General features: G+C 40.0%; 1 protein-coding gene across 6 annotated transcripts in view; it reads left to right on the forward strand.

The window, feature by feature from the left end:
* lrrcc1 (leucine rich repeat and coiled-coil centrosomal protein 1) overlaps positions 1 to 21,252 on the forward strand; it is a 218,278-nt gene that overhangs the window by 84,609 nt on the left and 112,417 nt on the right. For all 6 annotated transcript variants that reach the window (XM_072467939.1, XM_072467941.1, XM_072467943.1 and 3 more), the window contains 2 exons: positions 7,444 to 7,592; positions 20,081 to 20,285. In XM_072467939.1, the coding sequence (XP_072324040.1) occupies positions 7,444 to 7,592; positions 20,081 to 20,285 (354 nt within the window). The remainder of the gene's footprint in view (positions 1 to 7,443; positions 7,593 to 20,080; positions 20,286 to 21,252) is intronic.

Consider the following 21,252-nt stretch of genomic DNA (forward strand, 5'->3'; position numbering starts at 1 on the left):
CATTGTTAATTGTTTTTATTCATTCATGGGATGTGGGCATTGCTGGGTCAGCATTTATTGCCCTTCCCTAATTGTCCTTCAAATGAGGGCATTTATGAGTCAACCACATTGCTGTGGACCTGGAGTCAAATGTAGGCCTCACCAGGTAAGGATGGCAGATTTATTTCCTAAAAGGCGTTAGTGAGCCAGATGGGTACAACAGTCGACAATGCTTTCATGGCCATGGTTCGACTTTTCATTCCGGATTTTTAATCAATTCAAATTTCACCACCGGCAGTGGCGGGATTTGAACCTGGGTCCCTGGAGCATTGCCCAGGGTATCGGGATTACTAGTCCAGTGACAATACCAGTGTGCCATCGTCTCACTTAATGAAGTGTTCTTCAGGTGGTGTATTATATTAAAGCCCCCTTCTGTTTGCCCAGATGGTAATCAAACTCGAATGCTATAATTTAAAAAAGTGTAGTGAGTGTTTAGGAGTGTAAGGATGAACTAATCGATTTAGTAAAAGAGGGAATAAATCCAACATCCCCGCATCACAGTAAAATCTCATGTTAGTCAAATACTTGTACCTTGGAGTCCTAATATCAGCAGAACGTGCCAGCAAGATTGATTATGTTTCAGAAGAACAGACAGTTTCCAGCAAGATTACAAGTAAGCTTTTGGGTGAAGATTTAATAATGAACCTGTCATGTGAGAGTACCTTTAAGAAATGAATGTTTATCAAAGAGCTGCAGTGGTGTCAGTGTGTGGGTGGAGCTGAGCTGTGGCTCTGCTTTTACTTTCGCTTTGGGCAAAAAGCTGGTGTATGTCTGTGTGTTTTAGTTTCGTTTTCAGAGTTGGATAGCTGCAGGCAAAGCAAGCAACTGTAAAATAACATCTCTCTACAAGCTACAGACTATCTTCAGCTCATTTGATGATTTCAAAGTAATTCCTGTTTCTGTAGTAATTTAGGCCTGCTGTCTTTCTTTGAAAAGGATCTTTTGGACTTATGGATGTTGTTAGGAAAGTTATGAAGAGTTACTTATAGAATATTGTATCTATGGGGATTATTGGTGTTGATAGTTGTTAAGATGTTTAGTGTGTGTTTATAACATGTTAACTGGATTCCTATAATAAACATTGTTTTGTTTTTAAAGGTACTTTAGTTCTCTGTTGCATCACACCTGTAAAGTGGGCCCTTGTGCTCCCCATAACCACAATCTATTAAAAGTTGTGGGTCAGGTGAACTCCATGATACACTTTGGGGTTCTCTAAACCCTGGCTCATAACTAATTGGGAGCTCGAGGGATAAAAGTCTATTTTCTTGATTGGATTGGCTTAGTGAACTTAAAGACAGTGAGGGGTGAGCATATTTGTTGTTGCTTTTCAGGTGTGGTATACCAGTTTAAATAGGGAGTGTGTTGTCGACTGGCTCTTTCAGAGGTTCAGAAGTTTTTGGGGGTGGCAAAGGTCACACGCAATATCTTGGGAGCAGAGACTAAAAAAAGGCTTTTAGATTTGGCAAAAAACATTGCAGTTAACATTACCTGACAGCATGCGAAAAGGAGAGGTACTTTCTGCGCCAGCTGAGCATTTAAAATTGCCTGAGATACAGTCTGACTCATTAGAACTTGCAAAAATTCAGTTAGAATCATAGAATCATAGAAGTTTACAGCATGGAAACAGGCCCTTCGGCCCAACCAGTCCATGCCGCCCAGTTTTTACCATTAAGCTAGTCCCAGTTGCCCGCACTTGGCCCATAACCCTCTATACCCATCTTACCCATGTAACCATCTAAATGCTTTTTGAAAGACACAATTGTACCCGCTTCTACTACTACCTCTGGCAGCCCATTCCAGACACTCACTACCCTCTGAGTGAAGAAATTGCCCCTCTGGGCCCTTCAGATTACAGATTAAACAACTGGAACACGAGAAAGAATTAAAACAGCTTGAATACGCAATGAGGGACAAAGAAAAGGAGAGCGAGGAAAGAGAAAAAGAGAGAGAAAGGGAGCTACAGATCAGGGAAAAAGAAAAAGAGAGAGAGGAAAGGGAAAAAGTGAGATAGCTTGAACTTCAGAAAAAGGCCACGAAACATGACAGTCAGTTAAAATTGGCGGATGTAACGGGAAACGTACAGTTGGGGGATAGTGATGAGGATAAAGAGAAAGAGCATCATAGTCGAAGGCTTGGTGGGGATCTATTTAAATATATCCAAGCACTGCCAAGGTTTGATGAGAAGGAGGTCGAAGCCTTTTTCATTTAATTTGAGAAGGTGGCTAAACAAATGAAATGGCCACAAGACATGTGGGTATTACTGATTCAAACAAATGTGGTAGGTAGGGCTAGTAAGTGTTTGCATCACTATCAGAGGAGGTATCTGGGATGTATGAGGAGGTGACAAAATCCATCGTAGGTACATATGAACTAGTGCCTGAAGCCTACAAACAAAGGATTAGAAATTTAAGGAAAGAACCTGGTCAAACATACGTGGAGTTTGAAAGGATCAAACAGAATAATTTTGATAGGTGGATAAGGGCTTTGAAAATAGACCAAACGTATGAAGCTCTCAGAGAAATTATACTTTTGGCGGAGTTTAAAATTTGATTCCTGATGTAGTGAGAACTCGTGTGGAAGAACAGAGTGTTAAAACTGCGAGATTAGCAGCAGAAATGGCAGATGATTATGAATTAGTTCATAAATCAAAGCTTGGTTTCCGACATCATTTTCAGCCTGTGAGGGATAGAAACTGGGGAAAAGAGAAATACTTCAGTGTGAGAGGTAAAGGAGATCTGATGGGCGATAATAAGGAGAGTGTACCTCAGATTTAAAAAGAAATCCAGGAGGGTGGAAGAGAAATGAAATGTTTCAAATGTTTTCACTGTAATAAACTAGGCCATGTAAAGTCACCGTGTTGGTGGTGGAAGAAAAGCACTGGGGAAACTGATGTGGTCAAACAGTGGGGGTTTGTTAAAGTGGTAAAGGAAAGCCTAAGTGAAGCGAAGGGTGCAAAAGATGGTACAGCCTGATCAAGAGGTGATTGATAAGAAAGTGCTAGATCTCTTTAAAGAATTTACTTGTGTCAGTAAAGGTTACTCGTGTACCAGAAGGAGTAGGTAAAGAAGTCACAATTTTAAGAGATACGGGAGCTAGTCAATCTTTAATGGTAAGAGATGAGGAGTTATGTAGTTTGGGAAGAATATTGCCAGAAAAGGTGGTAATATGTGGAATTCAGGGTGAGAAGAGTAGTGTTCCATTATATAAAGTAAGAGAAACTATCTTGTCCAGGAATGCAGTTCACCTTGGGTAATGATATAGCTGGATCGCAGGTGGGAGTGATGCCTACTGTGGTTGATGAGCCAGTGGAAAATCAGACAACTGAAGTGTTGAAGGACGAATATCCTGGGATCTTTCCGGATTGTGAAGTAACAAGGTCACAAAGTCATAGGTTAAGACAAGAGGACAAATCAAAGAGTGAAGATAAAGTTGAAGTTCAATTATCAGAAACAATTTTTGATCAGATGGTTGGAAAAGAACAAGAACAGGTGGAGGATGAGGCGGATATTTTTAGTTCAGGAAAATTGGCGGAGTTACAACAAAGATATAGAAATAAAACAGATGTATCAGAAAGCATACACAGAAGAGAAATCTTGAGTGTATACCAGAATGTTATTACAGTAAAAATGATGTCTTGATGAGAAAATGGAGACCTTTACATATGCAGGCGGATGAAAAGTGGGCAGAAGTTTATCAAGTGGTATTGCCGGTAGGTGAAAGAAAGGAGGTGTTGCGAGTAGCACATGAGGTACCAGTTGGAGGCCATTTGTGAGTAAGAAAAACTCAAGCTAAAATCCAAAAACATTTTTATTAGCCTGGACTACATAAAGATGTAGTTAAATTTTGTCGATCATATCACACATGTCAAGTGATAGGGAAACCTCAAGCAGTGATAAAACCAGCGCCTTTAATATCCATTCCCGCATTTGAGGAACCTTTTACAAGGGTCTTAATTAATTGCATAGGACCGCTTCCTAAAACGAAAAGTGGGAATCAGTATCTTTTGATTATGATGGAAGTGTCTACTAGGTTTTCAGAGGCCATTCCTGTACGTAATATTGCAGCTTAAAGGATTGTGGAGGAGTTACTTAAATTCTTTACTGATATTGACTACCCACAGAAATACAATCGGATCAAGGATCAAATTTTACCTCAAGGTTATTCAAAGAAGTTATGGATAGCTTAGGAATAAAACAATTTAAATCAATTGCGTACCATCCAGAATCGCAGGGAGCGTTGGAAAGGTGGCATCAGATATTAAAGACAATGTTGAGGGCTTATTGTCAAGATTATCCAAAGGATTGGGATAAAGGAATTCTATTCATACTGTTTGCAATTAGGGATGCACCTTATGAGTCAATCAAATTCAGTCCTTTTGAACTAATTTTTGGTCATGCGGTAAGAGGACCACTTAAATTGATTAAAGAAACATTGTGACTGAGCAGTCGGAGCTTACATTATTGGATTACGTGTCAAATTTTAGGGAACGATTAAATAGAGCAGGTGAATTGGCTAGACAACATTTGAAAGTTGCAGAAAATGTGATGAAACGGGTAGCGGACAAGAAATCCAAAGTTCATAGTTTTGCCAGTGGAGATAAAGTTTTACTATTGTTACCAGTGGCAGGTGAACCTTTAAAAGCAATGTTTTGTGGACCGTATCAGATTGAAAGGAAATTAAGTAAGGTAAATTATGTGGTAAGTGCGCCAGATAGAAGGAAAACTCACCGGGTGTGTCATATGAATATGCTTAAAAGGTACTTTGAAAGAGAAGGAGAGCAAATGGAGGAGGTTTTAATGATTCTAACTCAGTGAAGAACTGAATCCAGATGACTTTCAATTTGACATCCCTCAAATTAAATTGGAAAACGAGGATGTTCTTAAAAATTGGGATAAATTGTTGAGTTACCTTCCAGAGGAAAAACAAACTGACCTGAAAGAGTTATTGGTATCACATGAGCAAGTTTGTGGATATCACATGGGCAAGATTGTGAAGATAAGTTGGGAAGCACTATAATGGGTATACATGATGTAGATGTGGGAAATGCTGTTCAAATTAAACAACATCCATATAGACTTAACCCTTAAAAATTGGCACAGGTTAACAAGGTTGCAGCCAATGGAGCTCACCCATAGTGATGGTACCGAAACCAGACGGTACCCAACGGTTGTGTGTGGACTATAGAAAGGTTAATGCAGTTACAAGAACGGACTCTTATCCTATCCCACATTTGGAGGATTGCATTCAGAAAGTGGAACAATCAGTTTTTATTTCCAAACTGGATTTACTTAAAGGTTACTGGCTGGTACCTTTTTCTGAAAGTGCGAAGGAGATTTCAGCTTTTGTGACTCCAGATGGTATATACCAATTCAAAGTTATGCCATTTGGCATGAAAAACGCCCCAGTCACATTTCAACGGTTAACTAACAAAGTTGTTTCAGGATTACCCAATTGTGTGGTATACATCGACGATCTGGTAATTATCAGTCAGACATGGAAGGAACATTTAAAGCATCTGATGGAGTTATTCGATCGACTTCACGAGGCGGGTTTGGTGGTAAACTTAGCCAAAAGTGAATTTGGAAAAGCCCAAGTCACTTTCCTGGGCCATACAATCGGACAGGGTCGAATTGTCCCACAGGATGTGAAAACAAAAGTTTTGGGGAGTTTCCAATACCTTCGACACAAGGGGAAATAATGCAATTTCTTGGCATGAGTGCATTCTACCGGAAATTTGTGCCAAATTTTAGCAGTGTGGTTGCTCCATTGACGGACTTGCTAAGGAAGGGTAGCACATTTAAGTGGACAGTGGAGTGTCAACAGGCATTTAACTGCCTGAAGGCTTTGTTAACCACTGCTCCTGTGTTAGCCATCCCAAATTATACAAAACCATTCAAAGTGGCTGTTGATGCGAGGGATGTTGGGCGTAGGTGCTGTGCTTCTACAAGACGACGACGACGACGGGCTAGAGCGACCTATTGGTTATTTGTCAAAGAAATTGAATTCTCACCAGAAAAAGTATTCCACGATTGAGAAGGAGACTTTGAGCTTGGTGCTGGCTTTGCAACATTTTCAAATTTTGTGACGAGCAATCCGTCTGACACAATTATATATACTGATCATAATCCGTTGACATTTTTTGAGCGATTCCGGAATAACAATGCAAGACTGTTTCGATGGAATTTATTGTTACAGCCATTTCATTTAAAAATAATACATGTGGCAGGACGAGAAAACGTGATAGCCGATGCTTTGTCACGAATGTGATGAAAAGAAGCAGGTTCGGTGGAGGAAGAAGAACTGAAATGGACTATGTTATTATAAATGTTTGCGTGTTCTGTTTTGTTAAATATTCACTGTCAATATTTCATAAAGGAAAGTGAAAAATGAAACCATCTTGAAGTTGATGGTTTATTTTTTTTCTTGGGGGCAGGTGTCGTGTGAGAGTACCTTTAAGAAATGGATGTTTATCAAAGAGCTGCAGTGATGTCAGTGTGTGGGTGGAGCTGAGCTGTGGCTCTGCTTTTACTTTCGCTTTGGGCAAAAAGCTGGTGTATGTCTGTGTTTTAGTTTCGTTTTCAGAGTTGGACAGCTGCAGGCAAATCAAGCAGCTGTATAATGACCTCCCTTTACAAGCTACAAACTGTCTTCAGCTCATTTAACGATTTCAAAGTAATACCTGTTTCTGTAGAGATTTTAAACTTGCTGTCTTTCTTTGAAAAGTGTCCTTTGGACTTACGGGTGTTGTTAGGAAAGTTAGGAAGTGTTACTTATAGAATATTGTATCTGTGGGGATTATTGCTGTTGATAGTTGTTAAAATGTTTAGTGTGTGTTTATAAAATGTTAACTGGCTTCATATAATAAACATTGTTTTGTTTTTAAAGGTACTTTAGATCTCTGTTGCATCGCACCTGTAAAGTAGGCCCTTGTGCTCCCCATAAACACAATCTATTAAAGGTTGTGGTGAACTCCATGATACACTTTCGGGTTCTCTAAACCCTGGCCCATAACAAACCTACGTAGGCAAGATCGGAATTTTAAAACCATGTTCTGTGAACTGACTAGCTGAATAAGCAGTCTGACCTATGACTTGGTGGAGAGAATTGCATTAAAATACATCCACCTACAAGAATGATGTTTTTGCCAAGATTCATCCTTCAACTATGCAGCAGGACAAATCAACCAGTCATATATCTCCTTTGCTGTCTATGGGATCTTGCTCAATGCAAGTTTTTTGTCACTTGTGTCTACCTACACTTACTTAATTGACTGAGGTGCTTTTGGAAATTCTCAGGTTATGAAATATGCAATGAATGTTCAAGTTTATCCTTTCTTTGTAACAGACAGACTTCCAATTAATATTTTCCGAATAAATCTAGCAGCCCTGCTGACTTTTCTTTTAGGTACTTATTCAAGAGTTGGATCAAGAACGAGAGATGAGATGGAAGGCAGAACAAACTGTGAAAGAGTTGATGGACCATACAAAAGAATTACAAAATCAGGCTGACGGGAAAAGGAATTTTCATGAGATGGCTGTACATACCACAGACAGGTACCTGAATAACTCTTGCCATTTATTTTCAGAAATTTACAGTGCCATTGTAATACAGTTTGAGTTAAGTGCATCCAAAGTGGCAATGTAACTTAAGAGTCATATAAATTATCTAACTGTAGAGTAAACTAATGTAAAAGTGAGTTGAGATCACCTTCAGGATGTGGTCCCACACACGCCACTTGGGTTACATGCAAACTGTATAACTAGGCAATTTAACTAGTTCTCAGTCTTGTACTTTATGGGGAAATATTATACGGGGTGAGTTTTAAGCAGCATCGTGAAGAAAAGGTAGAGACGTGGAAGGGAAGGAATTTAGAGCTTAGCCACAGGTGGCTATCAGTTATGGAACAAAGAAACTCCGGAATGTGCAAAAAATCTGCATTGGAAATATTTCAGGGGTTGTAGGGCTGTTTCAGTTACAGAAATATAGGGGTAAAAAACGAAGTAAATTTTAGTGTCCGACTTACTTTAGCTTTTCCCCAATGTTAGGTTCATTCTTGTTACCATACTATCTTAAGTCCTCCCTCTCATTCTTGTTTGGTCCCCTTCTAATGTGTTGTATCTAAGTATGTATTTATAATTCGCCACAACACATGCTAAATTGTAAGGCACATTATATTTTCTTTGAATGTCAGTAATTTGCCTCGGCAGTGATATTGTCATGATGCATACTTTTTGGTGGCTGAACACTAACAACCCCACGACTCCTCCCAGGATAGAATTTGCCAGGGGCAACTTCTCCCATTTCCCTAGTTCCATCGTTTGTCAGTTCGATAATATAGCTGCTGAGCCTATTGTAATGATACCTCCATCTCGTGATGTTCTCAGCTGAAACTTCTCTACTCTTTGGAAGTGATAGTTCAGTTTTATATTTGTAGCTATCAACTTAGTCAATATGTACTAAGGTAAATCTGTTCTGCAAGCTTACAACTCAAGAGACTCCAGTAGTTAACCATTAATTTCAATTTACAATCTTGTTATCATATTTTGTTGTCTGGATCTTTATTTGTGTCCTGCAAAAAATAGCTGTCCATATCCACACTATTAGGTGAGCAGGTAGGTAATTGGTTGATGATGTTTAACATTTATTTTCTCTTGCTAAACTGGAGCAGTAGTTTAAATTGATACTCTGGAGATATAATATTATAATAAATTTATAGCTTAACTAGTTACCCTATTTAATATACTACACATAATTGTAGAGTGATATTTCTAAACCTAATTAGTTAAATAAAACCGAATAAAAATGGCAGGGAAGGTGATGTGCTGCAGCTGCAGTATGTGGGTAAAGGTGTGCACCAATGTGATCCACACTTGGAGGAACTTTGGCTCAGACTTGGTGAGCCGTAAGTCCACGTTTAAGGCATTGCGGTGCATCAGGGAGGGCGAAGTTTACCTGGACATTTTGTTCCAGGAGACAGACATACCACTTAGACTAGGTACATCAGATCCATGGAGTGGGGCAGGTGTGTCTACAAATGAGTCAGCTATGAGGACCCAGATTGGGTGGGGTAACTGGGTTGCGGCGATGGGGTGGAGGTGTGGGCTTGGATCGGGTGCTCTTTTCAGGGGCCGCTGTGAACTCGATTGGCCGGGTGGCCTCCATCTGCACTGTAAATTCTATGACTAGTAGAAAATCAAGAGGCAAAAGAGAGGGATAATAATTTTAAAAAATCATTGTCAGGGCAGCACGGTGGCGCAGTGGGTAGAACTGCAGCCTCACTCCGCCGAGGTCCCAAGTTCGATCCCGGCTCTGGGTCACTGTCCGAGTGGAGTTTGCACATTCTCCTCATGTTTGCGTGGATTTCGTCCCCACAACCCAAAGATGTACAGGATAGGTGGATTGGCCACGCTAAATTGCTCTTAATTGGAAAAATGAATTGGGTACTCGTTACTTAAAAAAACAATCATTATCGCCGGAGAAAAGGTACTAGAAAAACTAATGGCGATACAGTTGGAAAGCTTGAGATCTGCAGCAGTGCGCTATTCTGCTATCTGCTAGCGGGGAAGTGCAGGTGGACCATAAGAGGGAGGATGACGAAAGGGGAAGTGGAAATGGGATCTCTTCTCAAAGTGCTCCCACTTCTCATCACTTGCACTCATATCCCTCTTGGACAGAGCTGCTTCCTGCCCTGGTGGTTGATTTCCCCTAAACAGGTGCAGGAGGCTCAGCCATTGGTGGGGCCCTCATGAATCACAAATCTCAGAGGACGTTAAGCATGGATGTCTCAGTTGCCAGAACAAGAGAATGAGCAGCCTGCCTCTAACTCTGATAAAGCCACAGGTGTAGTAATATGTAGAAGTGATGGGAAGCTGAAGAGAAAGACATAGTTCAACAAGGGAAGTGATGTTGCTTAATTTGTGAAATAGTGAATGAGAAAATATTGCTTGTCTAGTCCTCTTCATTGCAGCATTTTGATTTCCCAATTTAGCATCCAAATATGCAGCTGGTGTGGCCAAATTAGAACATAAGATATAGGAGCAGGAACACATCATACATACCCTCGAGCCTGCTCCTTCATTCAGTACGATCATGGCTGATCTTCTGCCTCAATGCCATGTTGCTGCCTGCTCTCCACATCCCTTGGTTTCTTTGATCAAAAATCTCTCTGTCCTAGCCTTGGCTATATTCAGCAATGGAGCATCCAAAACCCTCTTGGGTAAAGAATTCTAAAGACTGACACGCTCTGAGTGAAGACATTTCTCCCCTCCTCTGGCCTAAATGATCCACCTCTTTACCTGATGCTGTGATCCCATATCTATATTCTCTGGTTAGGAGAAGCAACCACTCAATATCTACCCTGACAAGCCCCTTCAGGGACTTGTATGTTTCAATGAGGTCACCTTTGTTTCTTTCGAAGGTCTAATTTACTCAGTCTTTCATCCTAGGAATCAATCTAGTGAACCGTCATTGCACTGCCTTCAAGGCAAGTAGATGCTTCCTTAGAAAATCACGACACACATGACTCCAGGTGTGGTCTCACCATAACCCGAAAAAAACAAATTTCCAATTAAGTGGCAATTTAGCATGGCCAATCCACCTACCTGCACATCTTTTTGGGTTGTGGAGGTGAGAGCCACACAGACACGGGAGAATATGCTAACTCCACATGGACAGTGACCCGAGGCTGGGATCAAACCTGGGTCTTCGGCGCCTAAAGGGAGCACTGCTAACCACTGCACCACCATGCCGCCCAGTCCTATATAATTTTAACAAGGTTCCTTGTTCTTGTACTGCATTCGTCTTGCCAGAAAGACCAACATGCCATTTACCTTCCTGATTGCTTGCTGATCTGAATGCTAACTTTATGTTTTTTATACAAATGCACCCAATGAACAGCAACATTTAAATGTTTCAAGCCCCCTTACTGAGGGCTCTTACTCCAATTCCTCTTCCTTTTCCTCCTGTTCCCCAGAAGATAAGGAATGGTTGACAGCAACCTCGTCCTGTAGCTCCATTCAGGTCTCCAGCACCATGTTGTGCAAGGCACAGCAGATCACCATTCTGTAAAAAACCCTTGCTGGTGTAGAGTGAAGGGTGACCCTAAATCTGTTGAGGCATCCGAATCTGATTTTCAGCAAGCCAATGGTCTTCTCAATAGAGTGATGTGAATTCTATTGTATCTCTCCTTGGCATCGTTGACAGGACTTCTGACAGATTTCATCAGCCAGACCCTCTGAAGTTGGCCTTTGCCTCCAATGGACCACCTCCTTTTATTAGACTTGACCGGTGCACAATATAGTACTTATGGCAGTTTCCAGCAATGAGCTGCCTGCCTTTACTTCTGCTGAAACCAGTTCAAAATGGTGTATCAATGTCCATGTTCACCAAAGCTTAAGAATAATTTATAATGTCACTAAAGTGTGTTAATTTGCGTATATCAGGAATATCACAACTTACTGAGAAAACATTTGAAAATGTAGCAGGTTCATTTTTATGAGTAATTAGAAATAAAATGTTTGCTGATTAAAATACATTGATAATAACCAAGTTGTATTTGAATTCTGTATATTACTGTTGACCATGAAATAATGAAAATTACAGTGCAAAGACTTTGCTAAATTGCAAATTTGATCTTGCTGAAATTGTTTTGTATTTACAGGAATTATAAAGCTGGATTTCACTATGGTTATCAATTGTTAATAATAAAAAAATAACAAAAATGAATCTGATGGCGTAACTGACTGAATATTTACTGTTCACGTTATAATGCCAGAGGGAAAAGGGTATTTATATTTATACAGTATTATGCTTCTCTAGATTTTTCTGATCAATGATGCATGTAGTTTTATAGCCAAAACATTTTAATTAATGAAGACGTACGTTTTGTGTACAGTGTATAAACTTCCATTAACAAACCAAACAGAGTATGGAAGGTGATTTGTTCTATAAAATCTGCAAAGGCCACAAAGCTTTTATGTATTCACATAAATCTACTCTTTGTTTATTGAGAAAACTGATTTTCTGCCTATATACCCTGGGCTAGGATTAACACCTCCTTCAAGCTGGGGTGTCCATCCCCTCTCGCCTATGAAGCACCATGTGGCTAAGAAGAAGGTAGCTGGTCCTGTTGATATTGCTGCTCCTCCTGTTCCTCATTAGAGTTTCATGGTAGAACTGCATGATTATAACTGCAGTTATCCCATACTGCAATCAGTTCAGATTGAAGTGAGTAAAGTCCAAGATAGCAGATATGGCTTCCAAAATGTGGGAACTCCCCTCTAAAGCATTGAAGGTACACTCTCGGAAGATGTCCTGTGAGCACAAACCTTTCACATTGACAGGGAAGCAGCTGTGCAGATTCATTCTTTAAAGACTTCTTAGTCTACCATTTTCATAAAGCCAATGAATCAATGCTATACTCTCTCCTTGTTGACCTTGATGCGTTTTACAAAAGTCAGAAAACCCATGTGGTGGCTGTTAAAGTCAGGATACTAGGTTAAAATCGGAATTGATTTGTGGAGTTCACCAGTTACTAGTATAGTACATAGAGGAATATCTATGAATGTTGTCTAGATAGATTTCCATATTTGCTGAGGTTCTGTAACTGCATGGAATTGGTGGCAACCTTATGGCATGGGTTGGTAATTAGTTGGGAGATAGGAGTCCGAGTCGGGAGAAAGTGTCATTCTCTCATGAAGCAAGTAATTTTGGATTTGTGCTGGTTTTCACCATAAACATTAATGACTTGGATGAAGGATTAGAGAGTGACTTAGTCAAATTTGCAGATGGCAGGTAACTTTGGAGATACAGAATATTGTGAAGAGGAGCAGGAAGCTACAAAGGGACATAGATTAAGTGAGTGTAAGAGGCAGCACGGCGCAGTGGTTAGCACTGCTGCTTCACGGCGCCAAGGTCCCAGGTTCAATCCCGGCTCTGGGTCACTGTCTGTGTGGAGTTTGCACATTCTCCCCGTGCTTGTGTGGGGTTCACCCCCACAACCCAAAGATGTGCAGAGTAGGTGGATTGGCCACGCTAAATTGCCCCTTAATTGGAAAAAATGAATTGGGTACTCAAAAATCTTTTTTAAAGTGAGTGGACAGAGCAATGGCATATAGAGTTCAAAGGCGAGGAAATTATACTCCACTTGTACAGAGCCTTAGTCAGATCCCATTTGGGGTGCAACTTTCTATTTTCTTTTATTCATTCACAGAATATGAGCATTGCTAGTAGGGCCAGCATTTGTTGCCCATCCCTAATTACCCTGGAGAAGCTGGTGGTGAGCCCCCTTTGAAGGGTTTAAAAGAGTAACTTCTGAGAACAGGTTGCATAACCTGCTTTGAGTTTGGATGGTTGAGGAGTGTTTTAATCATAGTGTTAAGAAGGCATATGCAGAGAACCAAATTCCTTTGGTGGGTGAAATCCAGAACAAGAGGGATCAATCTTAAAATGAGAGCTATGCCATTTAGGTGTCATGAAACAAAAAGGATTTGTCAAATTGGGAACCTATCCCCATCAAGAAGCCCGAGCAAAAATGGAGTCAATGGGAATCGGGGGAAAACGCACCCCTGGTTGGTGTCATACCTGGCATAAAGGAAGATGGTTGTGGTGGTTGGAGGTCAATCATCTGAGCCCCAGGACATCACTGCAAGAGTTCCTCAGAGTAGTGTCCGAGGCCCAACCACCTTCGGCTGCTTCATCAATGACCTCCCTTGCATCATAAGGTCAGAAGTGGGGATGTTTGCGAATGGCAGCACAATATTCAGCACCATTTGCAACTCCTCAGATAATGAAGCAGTCCATGTCCAAATACAGCAAGACCTGGACAAAATGCAGACTTGGGCTGGCAAGTGGCAAGTTACATTTGCACCACACATGTGCCAGGCAATCACCATCTCCTACAAGAGAGGATCTAACCACTGTCCCTTGACATTCAATGGCATTACCATCGCTGACTCCCCCACAGTCAACATCCTGGGGGTTACCATTGATCAGAAACTGGCTACCAGGGCAAGTCAAAGTCTAGAAATCCTACTGGAAGTAACTCGTCTCCAGACCCCAAAAGCCTGTTCACCATCTACAAGGCACAAGTCAGGAGTGTAATGGAGTACTCTCCTTGTCTGGATGAGTGCAGCTCCAACAATACTCAAGAAGCTTGGCATCATGCAGGCCAAAGAAGCCTGCTTGATTGCTCCCCTTCCACAAACATTCAAACCCTCCACCTCTGACTAACAGTGGCAGCCGTGTGTACCATCTACAAGATGCACTGCAGTAAATCGCCACGGTTCCTTAGAACCTTCCAAACCCACAACCACTACCACCTAGCAGGACAAGAGCAGCAGAAACCTAGGACCCCACCAACTGGAGGTTCCCCTCCAAGTCACTCACCAGCTTGACTTGGAAATATATCGCCGTTCTTTCACTGTCACTTGAACAACTTCCTGGAACTCCCTCCCTAACTGCACTGTGGATGTACCTACACCTCAGGGAGTGCAGCGATTCAGGAAGGCAATTCACCACCACCTTCTGAAGGGCAACTAGGGATGGGCAATAAATACTGGCCTAACATCCCGTAAAATAATTTTAAAAATATATTTTTTGAAACTGCATGCTGGCAAGTGACATTTTCAAGACAGATCAAGGCATGGATTTTTGCAGAGTCCTAAAGAACCCAAGATGTATTCACAAAGGTGGACGGACCCCGGATTTGGAAATCCCTATCCATATCTGGCAGAAAACATTTTCACCATGGGTAGGGGAACCCACTTGTAGAGAACCCCAACACAGTAGTGCCATTTTGTCACTTAGACACAGTGCTGAGTTCAGACAGTTATGAGTTTTTGATCATTCATAAATGCTCATGAATGGTAGATAAAGTACAAAGAACTGGGAGTTGTCAAGTTACTTAAATGGCCATCCCTTTAAAAATGGAAAAAAGCCTGTCTGCGAGTTGAAAAAAATATGTTCTAGCTGTTTCAATAGCCGTTTGTTGACATAAACCTTAGTTCTATCATTACTCAGCTTCGACATGCTTTCCACAACCTATCAATATCGTAGTGGTTATCTGTATGTTTACAGCTTGATTCACAGCTCAAGTGGTTATTAAAGGATTAGCTGTCTTTACTATGCAGGTATGAATACAAATGTTTGTTTTTATGAGGGATTCAGTATTTTGTTTTTTAGGTTGTGAAGTCTGTAATAGATCTTTAGGACTTTATTTCATCTCCGCATGGCTCCTGAGTTCTGCCCATGGTGGATACTAGATGAATTGTCATGGAAAGTGCAAGGGCAAAGGTTGGTGGGTGCGTAATCACCTCAGGAGCGAAAGTCAAGACCCCATAGGTTTTGATTCAGGTCAGGGAATGAAACGAAGGAGGATAAATGGAGATTAACGACAATCAATTATGGTCGAATTGAATGACTGAAAAGACTTGAATGTATTTTGCATTATGAATGCAGTCTATTAGTATGCTTTGGCACATTATATTGTTTTGTGAGATGAATAACAAAGATTTTTAGTGAAAAACGTATGTTGGATAGATTTAGGCCTGTCATTCTTCAGGCAGTAATTTCCTAATCTTTGCTCTGGTGGAAGGATAATTAAATTGCAGAGGGGTTGGCAGATTGAAGTGGTAGATAGCCACTTTATTCTTACAGAGGCTGATAGAGTTCTCCTGCTCTGCAGTTAAAATAGAATTGGAGTCCTTTGAATGTCATTGGACCCCATTTTGCATTGATTAATAATGTTCCTCACTGCTTCAGTTGAACACTTCAGCCGCAAGTGGAAGTCTCTGGGAAATATAGTTTACCTCAACTTCAAATCTACTACCATCCCGAGGGAGTTAGTCTCCCTTACCCAGTCAGTGCGTCCATGCACATGCACCCTCCTCCCTTGATTGTTTCTGTGGGTATTGTGGGGAGGGAATTAAATATTTCAGCAATTAATATTTTCACATTTTGAAATGGCAAACAAAAAAATACCCTGTCCATGTTAATACAGAATGTTATACCTTCTCCATTTGCACTTTTGTCCTCTTTCTGGTCTGTGTCCTTCCCATGATTTGGCTTTCTTTGTTCAGGGTACTGAATTAAAGGGTCAGTAAGAAGCATATTAGTGGCACTAAGGGAAAGGAATTATTTTTTGATGTGAAGGATGGGCCAAAGATCTGGAAACAGTGAAAATAGGTGTGTCAGAGTGGAGGGATGATATGATCTGGAAGTGTGGTGGAATGAGTCATTGAGTCAGGGAATAGGACCATTGAATGATATGTTGGGAGTGAAGAAAGGCTTGGATGTTGGGTTATGGTGGTGTTAGGATAATGGTCTTGAAATGTAGGAGCACTGGGTTAGCAATGCCAGTGTACAAAACTTGGGCGGAGAGCATGCAAGAGTACTAGAAATGTTGTAGTGGAGATCCTGGAATAATGGAAGATGAATAGTGAGGTTTGGCAGCAGACAAAAGCCTTCTCTAACTGCCCCTCCCATCAGACATTATATTGTACTGGTTGTGAGGCACTGAACTTGAAACTTTATAACGTCAAGTTCTTAGTATACTGTCATGTCTGCCATTTCAAATTAGTTCAATTCTTTGCCAATTAAAAATAATGCTCACCCTAAATCCAATAGAAAGCCTGTGGTTATTTCAGATAATAGAGAAGGATTGCTTTTGAAATTAATTCTAAATTATCTCTTTCCACAAAGCATTGCATTTTATAGCTCATAAAATAAATGTAGATATTTTAAGGCAAAATATTAGTATTTAAGGTATGTTTAAAAAGCTGTTGGATTACAAAAAAGCCATAGTTTTGCTTTCATGGTTTATTTTGTGTAGTACGTTGGGGGGTCAGTTAGTTCAGTTGATGGGTTGGCTGGTTCGTGATGTGGGCGACGCCACCAACGCGGGTTCAATTCCCTTTACCGGCTGAGGGTGTTTATGAATGCCCCGCCCTCTCAACTTTGCTCCTCGCCTGAAGTGTGGTGACCTGCTGGTTAAACCACCACCGATCAGCTTTCTCTCAAAAGGGGAGAGCAGCCTATGGTCCTCGGGGACTATGGTGGCTTTCAGTGAGCTGACCCTGATGATAGCATCTTTGTGGGTTAATAAAAATTTTAACCATACAATGCTGACTCCTACATTCAACTAAGAGGGATATATAGAAACAAGTGCTTGCAACACAATAACCTCTTACAAATGACTCCTGTTTTGCTGAAGGTGGATCAGAGATTTACTGAATATCAAGAAAAATGATTTTGTCAGGTATTTTCATTCCACTTGCATGTAGTCTTTGAAGCTTGCTCATAATATTTATGTGAGCAAAAAAAATTACATTTATCTCATTTTACGACCGGCTTCAATGTAGAATATAGGTAATATCTACGGACCTGGACAATGACCTAGATCTTTTGTAGTTCACATAGAGCAATCTTTCACCAGATGATTTGATTTCCCTTTTTTAAATGCTGTAAATCAGAATGTCTAAAATATCAAATAGTTTGCATACACATAGATTTTAGAATTCAAGTGAAGTATCAAGTATGCCGTTACTTTCACTAAGAACAGGAAGTATGTGCTAAAATTGTAAATGTTGTGACAAATGGCCTTCAAATATCGTCAAACGTTTATTGCCAAATGTTCCCCAAACTAGCCTTATTTTAACATTTGTATATAATGCAGCATCACCTCTCTCACACGCACACACTATATATGTAGGGACAAAGCATTTGTCGATTCAAGGATTTGCATTATATCGTGCAGCACAGAAAACACATTGAAGGATTATCTGCAAAAGAATGACAACACCATCTCCTACAAAACATAATTCTGTTACTCATAAGCTGTGTGGTATGTTTTCCTGTCATGCCAAAGGTGTGTGTAGATAACAAAAATAGCAGAAGCGAACCAGCTGAAGTTAATTCATTTGCAGTATTTGCAAACGCTGGCATGAACAAACAGTAATTCTCAAGTGTTCTCGGTAGCTGCTGCTCCTGTAGTTTAGTAATTTTTCTTCTAATCCACTTGGGTTTGGATCAGATCGTCAGACGTTATTTTACATTTTATAGTCCTAATTCCAAGTATTAATAATGAGCTTATCTGGCTTTCTTATTTTCTTCATTGATACAAGCAGTGTCATTTTTGGTTCCAAAGCAAATGCTGTTTGATGGTGATATCGGCTTTATGGAGGAAGAGGAATTTATAATTCTTGTGTTCTTCAATCATTGAAAATCCAGTATTGTTTAGTAAGAACTTATCAGAATTCACAAATTTTTGTATCATGCTTTCACTTTGACTGAGTATGGACAGCTTTCAAAATATTTTCATTTAATGCTTCAGAATTGATTCCACTGTGTCTTGTCACCAAAGCCATAGTAAATGAACCAACCTTTTCATGGTGCATTTGGGAGACAGGGTTAAGATAAATAATTTCCTCAAGCCGTGAAATATTTATTTTTGGTTCCTCATTAAATTATGCTTTGTGCTTTTCTTTTGGTATTAATGTTAAGATCCCAGATGAGAACCCAATTATTTGCAATTTGTAAAACTGAGGAAAGGTGACTGCATGACATGATTGATAACACTGACCAATTGTTATCTTTTATGTTAAAACAAACTTTAATTTAAACACAGAATTAACCATATTAACAACAAAGAAATAGCTTTACACTAACTTACTTCCTAAATCTGCCACTAAATATTCCAATTAAACAAATCGATATCGTTCAAATACCATTTATAAATAAAGTTACTTGCTTTCTTCTGTGAGAAACCTTGGCGACAACGTTTCAGGAGGAAACTGAAAGACACTTCTTGTCCGACTAAAATCCTTCAGCAAATTGAAACTACTCTCATTATACCATCTGCACCCAAAGCATAAGACATTCTTCTGTTTCCTCCCATGATTGGTTTAGCCAGGAGAAAACCCAATGCCCCTCATGAATTATTTACACCCCAGGGACCTCTAAACCAAAACAATATTCCATTAGTCAGTTATCTGTTAACAGGTTAATGTTTCTCAAATCTACCCACCGAACAGTCCCCATGCAAAATGATGGATTACCTCACTTTCACTACATCTTAATCCTAGCTTTAGCAAACATACCGGCTGTATGCATCTTAAGCCCATCTTTTTAATGACATCACTGCAACAAAGATAAAATATAGCAATTTTGTATATGTCACAATTAGTAAGTAATGAAACGATAACGTTTGAGTTTGCCTGACTGCATTCGGAACAGTTAAGATTTTTAATTCCCAAGATTGATATTCACCACTTATAGTGAAATATAGCAGTTAATTTTATTTATGAACTTGCAACAAATTTTTTTCAGTCATGCTGCTTTCAAAATAGTTTGTATTCTGCAGAGACAGAGCTCAAATAAGTTATTTAACTTTCAACTCATTTAACATCCTGTCAACACAACACAGCATTATTTGCTTATTGATTAACAACATCATTATTGTTTGAAAATACCTCATTACTCCAATTAACGTTTGTACATTGTTCCAAATGTAAGGTGTGAATGAAACTCCTTAACATTCATATATATGTTTGGTCCCCTTTTTTGGAAAATGCCACTGACGAATTTCTAAAGAAATATAGTTGACCTCAGTAAGAGGCAATAAATTAATTTTGTTTAATGTGTGTGTGAACATGATCAGTGCTCATTATTTGGAGAATGCTTTCAATAGATAATGATTATTGCATGTGCAAATAAGCAATCCTCAAAATGGTCAGCATTATTTAATCATCTTTTTATACACTTCAGTACAATTGCATTATGCAATTGCTTTGGTCAATTCATTCCAATTCTATATATGCAATCTTCATATTTGCTTTGACAAAGGATCATCTGGACTCGAAACGTTAGCTCTTTTCTCTCCCTACAGATGCTGCCAAACCTGCTGATATTTTCCACCATTTTCTCTTTTGGTTTCAGATTCCAGCATCTGTAGTGATTTGCTTTTCTTCATATTTGTTTGACTTTGATGTACTCAATTGCCTACTTGATTTTCAATTCCAATTTCTGTGTTTTATATAATTTGCAGGTTGAAAGAGCTACTTATGAAAGAGAAAGAAGCTAGAAGCCAATTGCAAGCTTATGTTGCAGAGTTAAAAAAGAAAATAGGGATTCTTACAGAGGAGTTAAGAAAGTTAAAGACTACTGAGGAAGATCAACGCAAGATGCTGCAATCTATTGAAGAAATGATGTTGAAGACAGAGTCACAAAGACTGCAGCACCAAGCTGTAGAGGTAATTGAATGAATAGCTCCGATTTGTAAAGGCAATTGATTAATGTTGCACTAGAGTGCCTATATTTAGGCATCTAATGCCTAAATGGTGTAGTCCATCACAAAACTACCCTTCATTTCGGAATTTGATAGATCTGCCACAGGAGTAGTCATGGTGAATTCAAAGATATGGCAATTTTGTCCACTCTTGACAAAAAAAGTGTCAGACAACAAGTTTGGCCCTGCCGTTGAATTATCTAAAGGACCAGCCACCCAGATTGCAGATAAGTTTCAATTTTTGGAATCTTTTATATTACCAAGTGTCTGAAAGAACTCGGGAATGTTCTTGGAGATGTTTGTTGTGTTCCTGAATTTTACCAAAGTTTGTTGCCTCATCCTCACAGGGATGGCAGAGGAGTGGGTTTGGTGGCTTCGGGGCCAGTGCCTCTGGATCTGCAGCATGACAGGGAGATGGAGTTGAGACAGTGGAGAGTGCAAGCTCTGTGTGATGCCCTCTGCCAAGTTGAAGCCAGACTCCTCCATGCCCCTTAACAGTGAAGGCAGGTCAACAAACACACCCAGAATCTCTGCGTGCCATGCCCATTCAGCATTGTCCTGTATGCCATCCCATCAACGTCCTCATATGTGCCCTCTGCAACTGTACTTTTCCATCAACTAGTTCTTCAGTGAGTTGGAATTAGAACCATCCTTTAAGCCTGGTTTGGTTTCAGCCCACTCATGTCCACCGACTTGCCATTTGCTGATACTCTATACCGGTCTTCAAGGTAAGTTCAGTTCCACTCCCTGAGATAGTGGTTGAGTGTCAGATCAAGCGACAGGGCCTCAACATTAATGCCATGATATTGTTCTGTTTGTTTCTCCTGCAGGCTGCCATTCTTGGGTTTCTGAAAGCAGAAAATCAGAATGGAAAGGTTGATGTGAGGAAAAGATGGGATGGAAAGCTGATCCATGTCATACAATTGACACCT

This window comes from Scyliorhinus torazame, chromosome 11 (assembly GCF_047496885.1).
Source record: "Scyliorhinus torazame isolate Kashiwa2021f chromosome 11, sScyTor2.1, whole genome shotgun sequence".
NCBI lineage: Eukaryota > Metazoa > Chordata > Chondrichthyes > Carcharhiniformes > Scyliorhinidae > Scyliorhinus > Scyliorhinus torazame.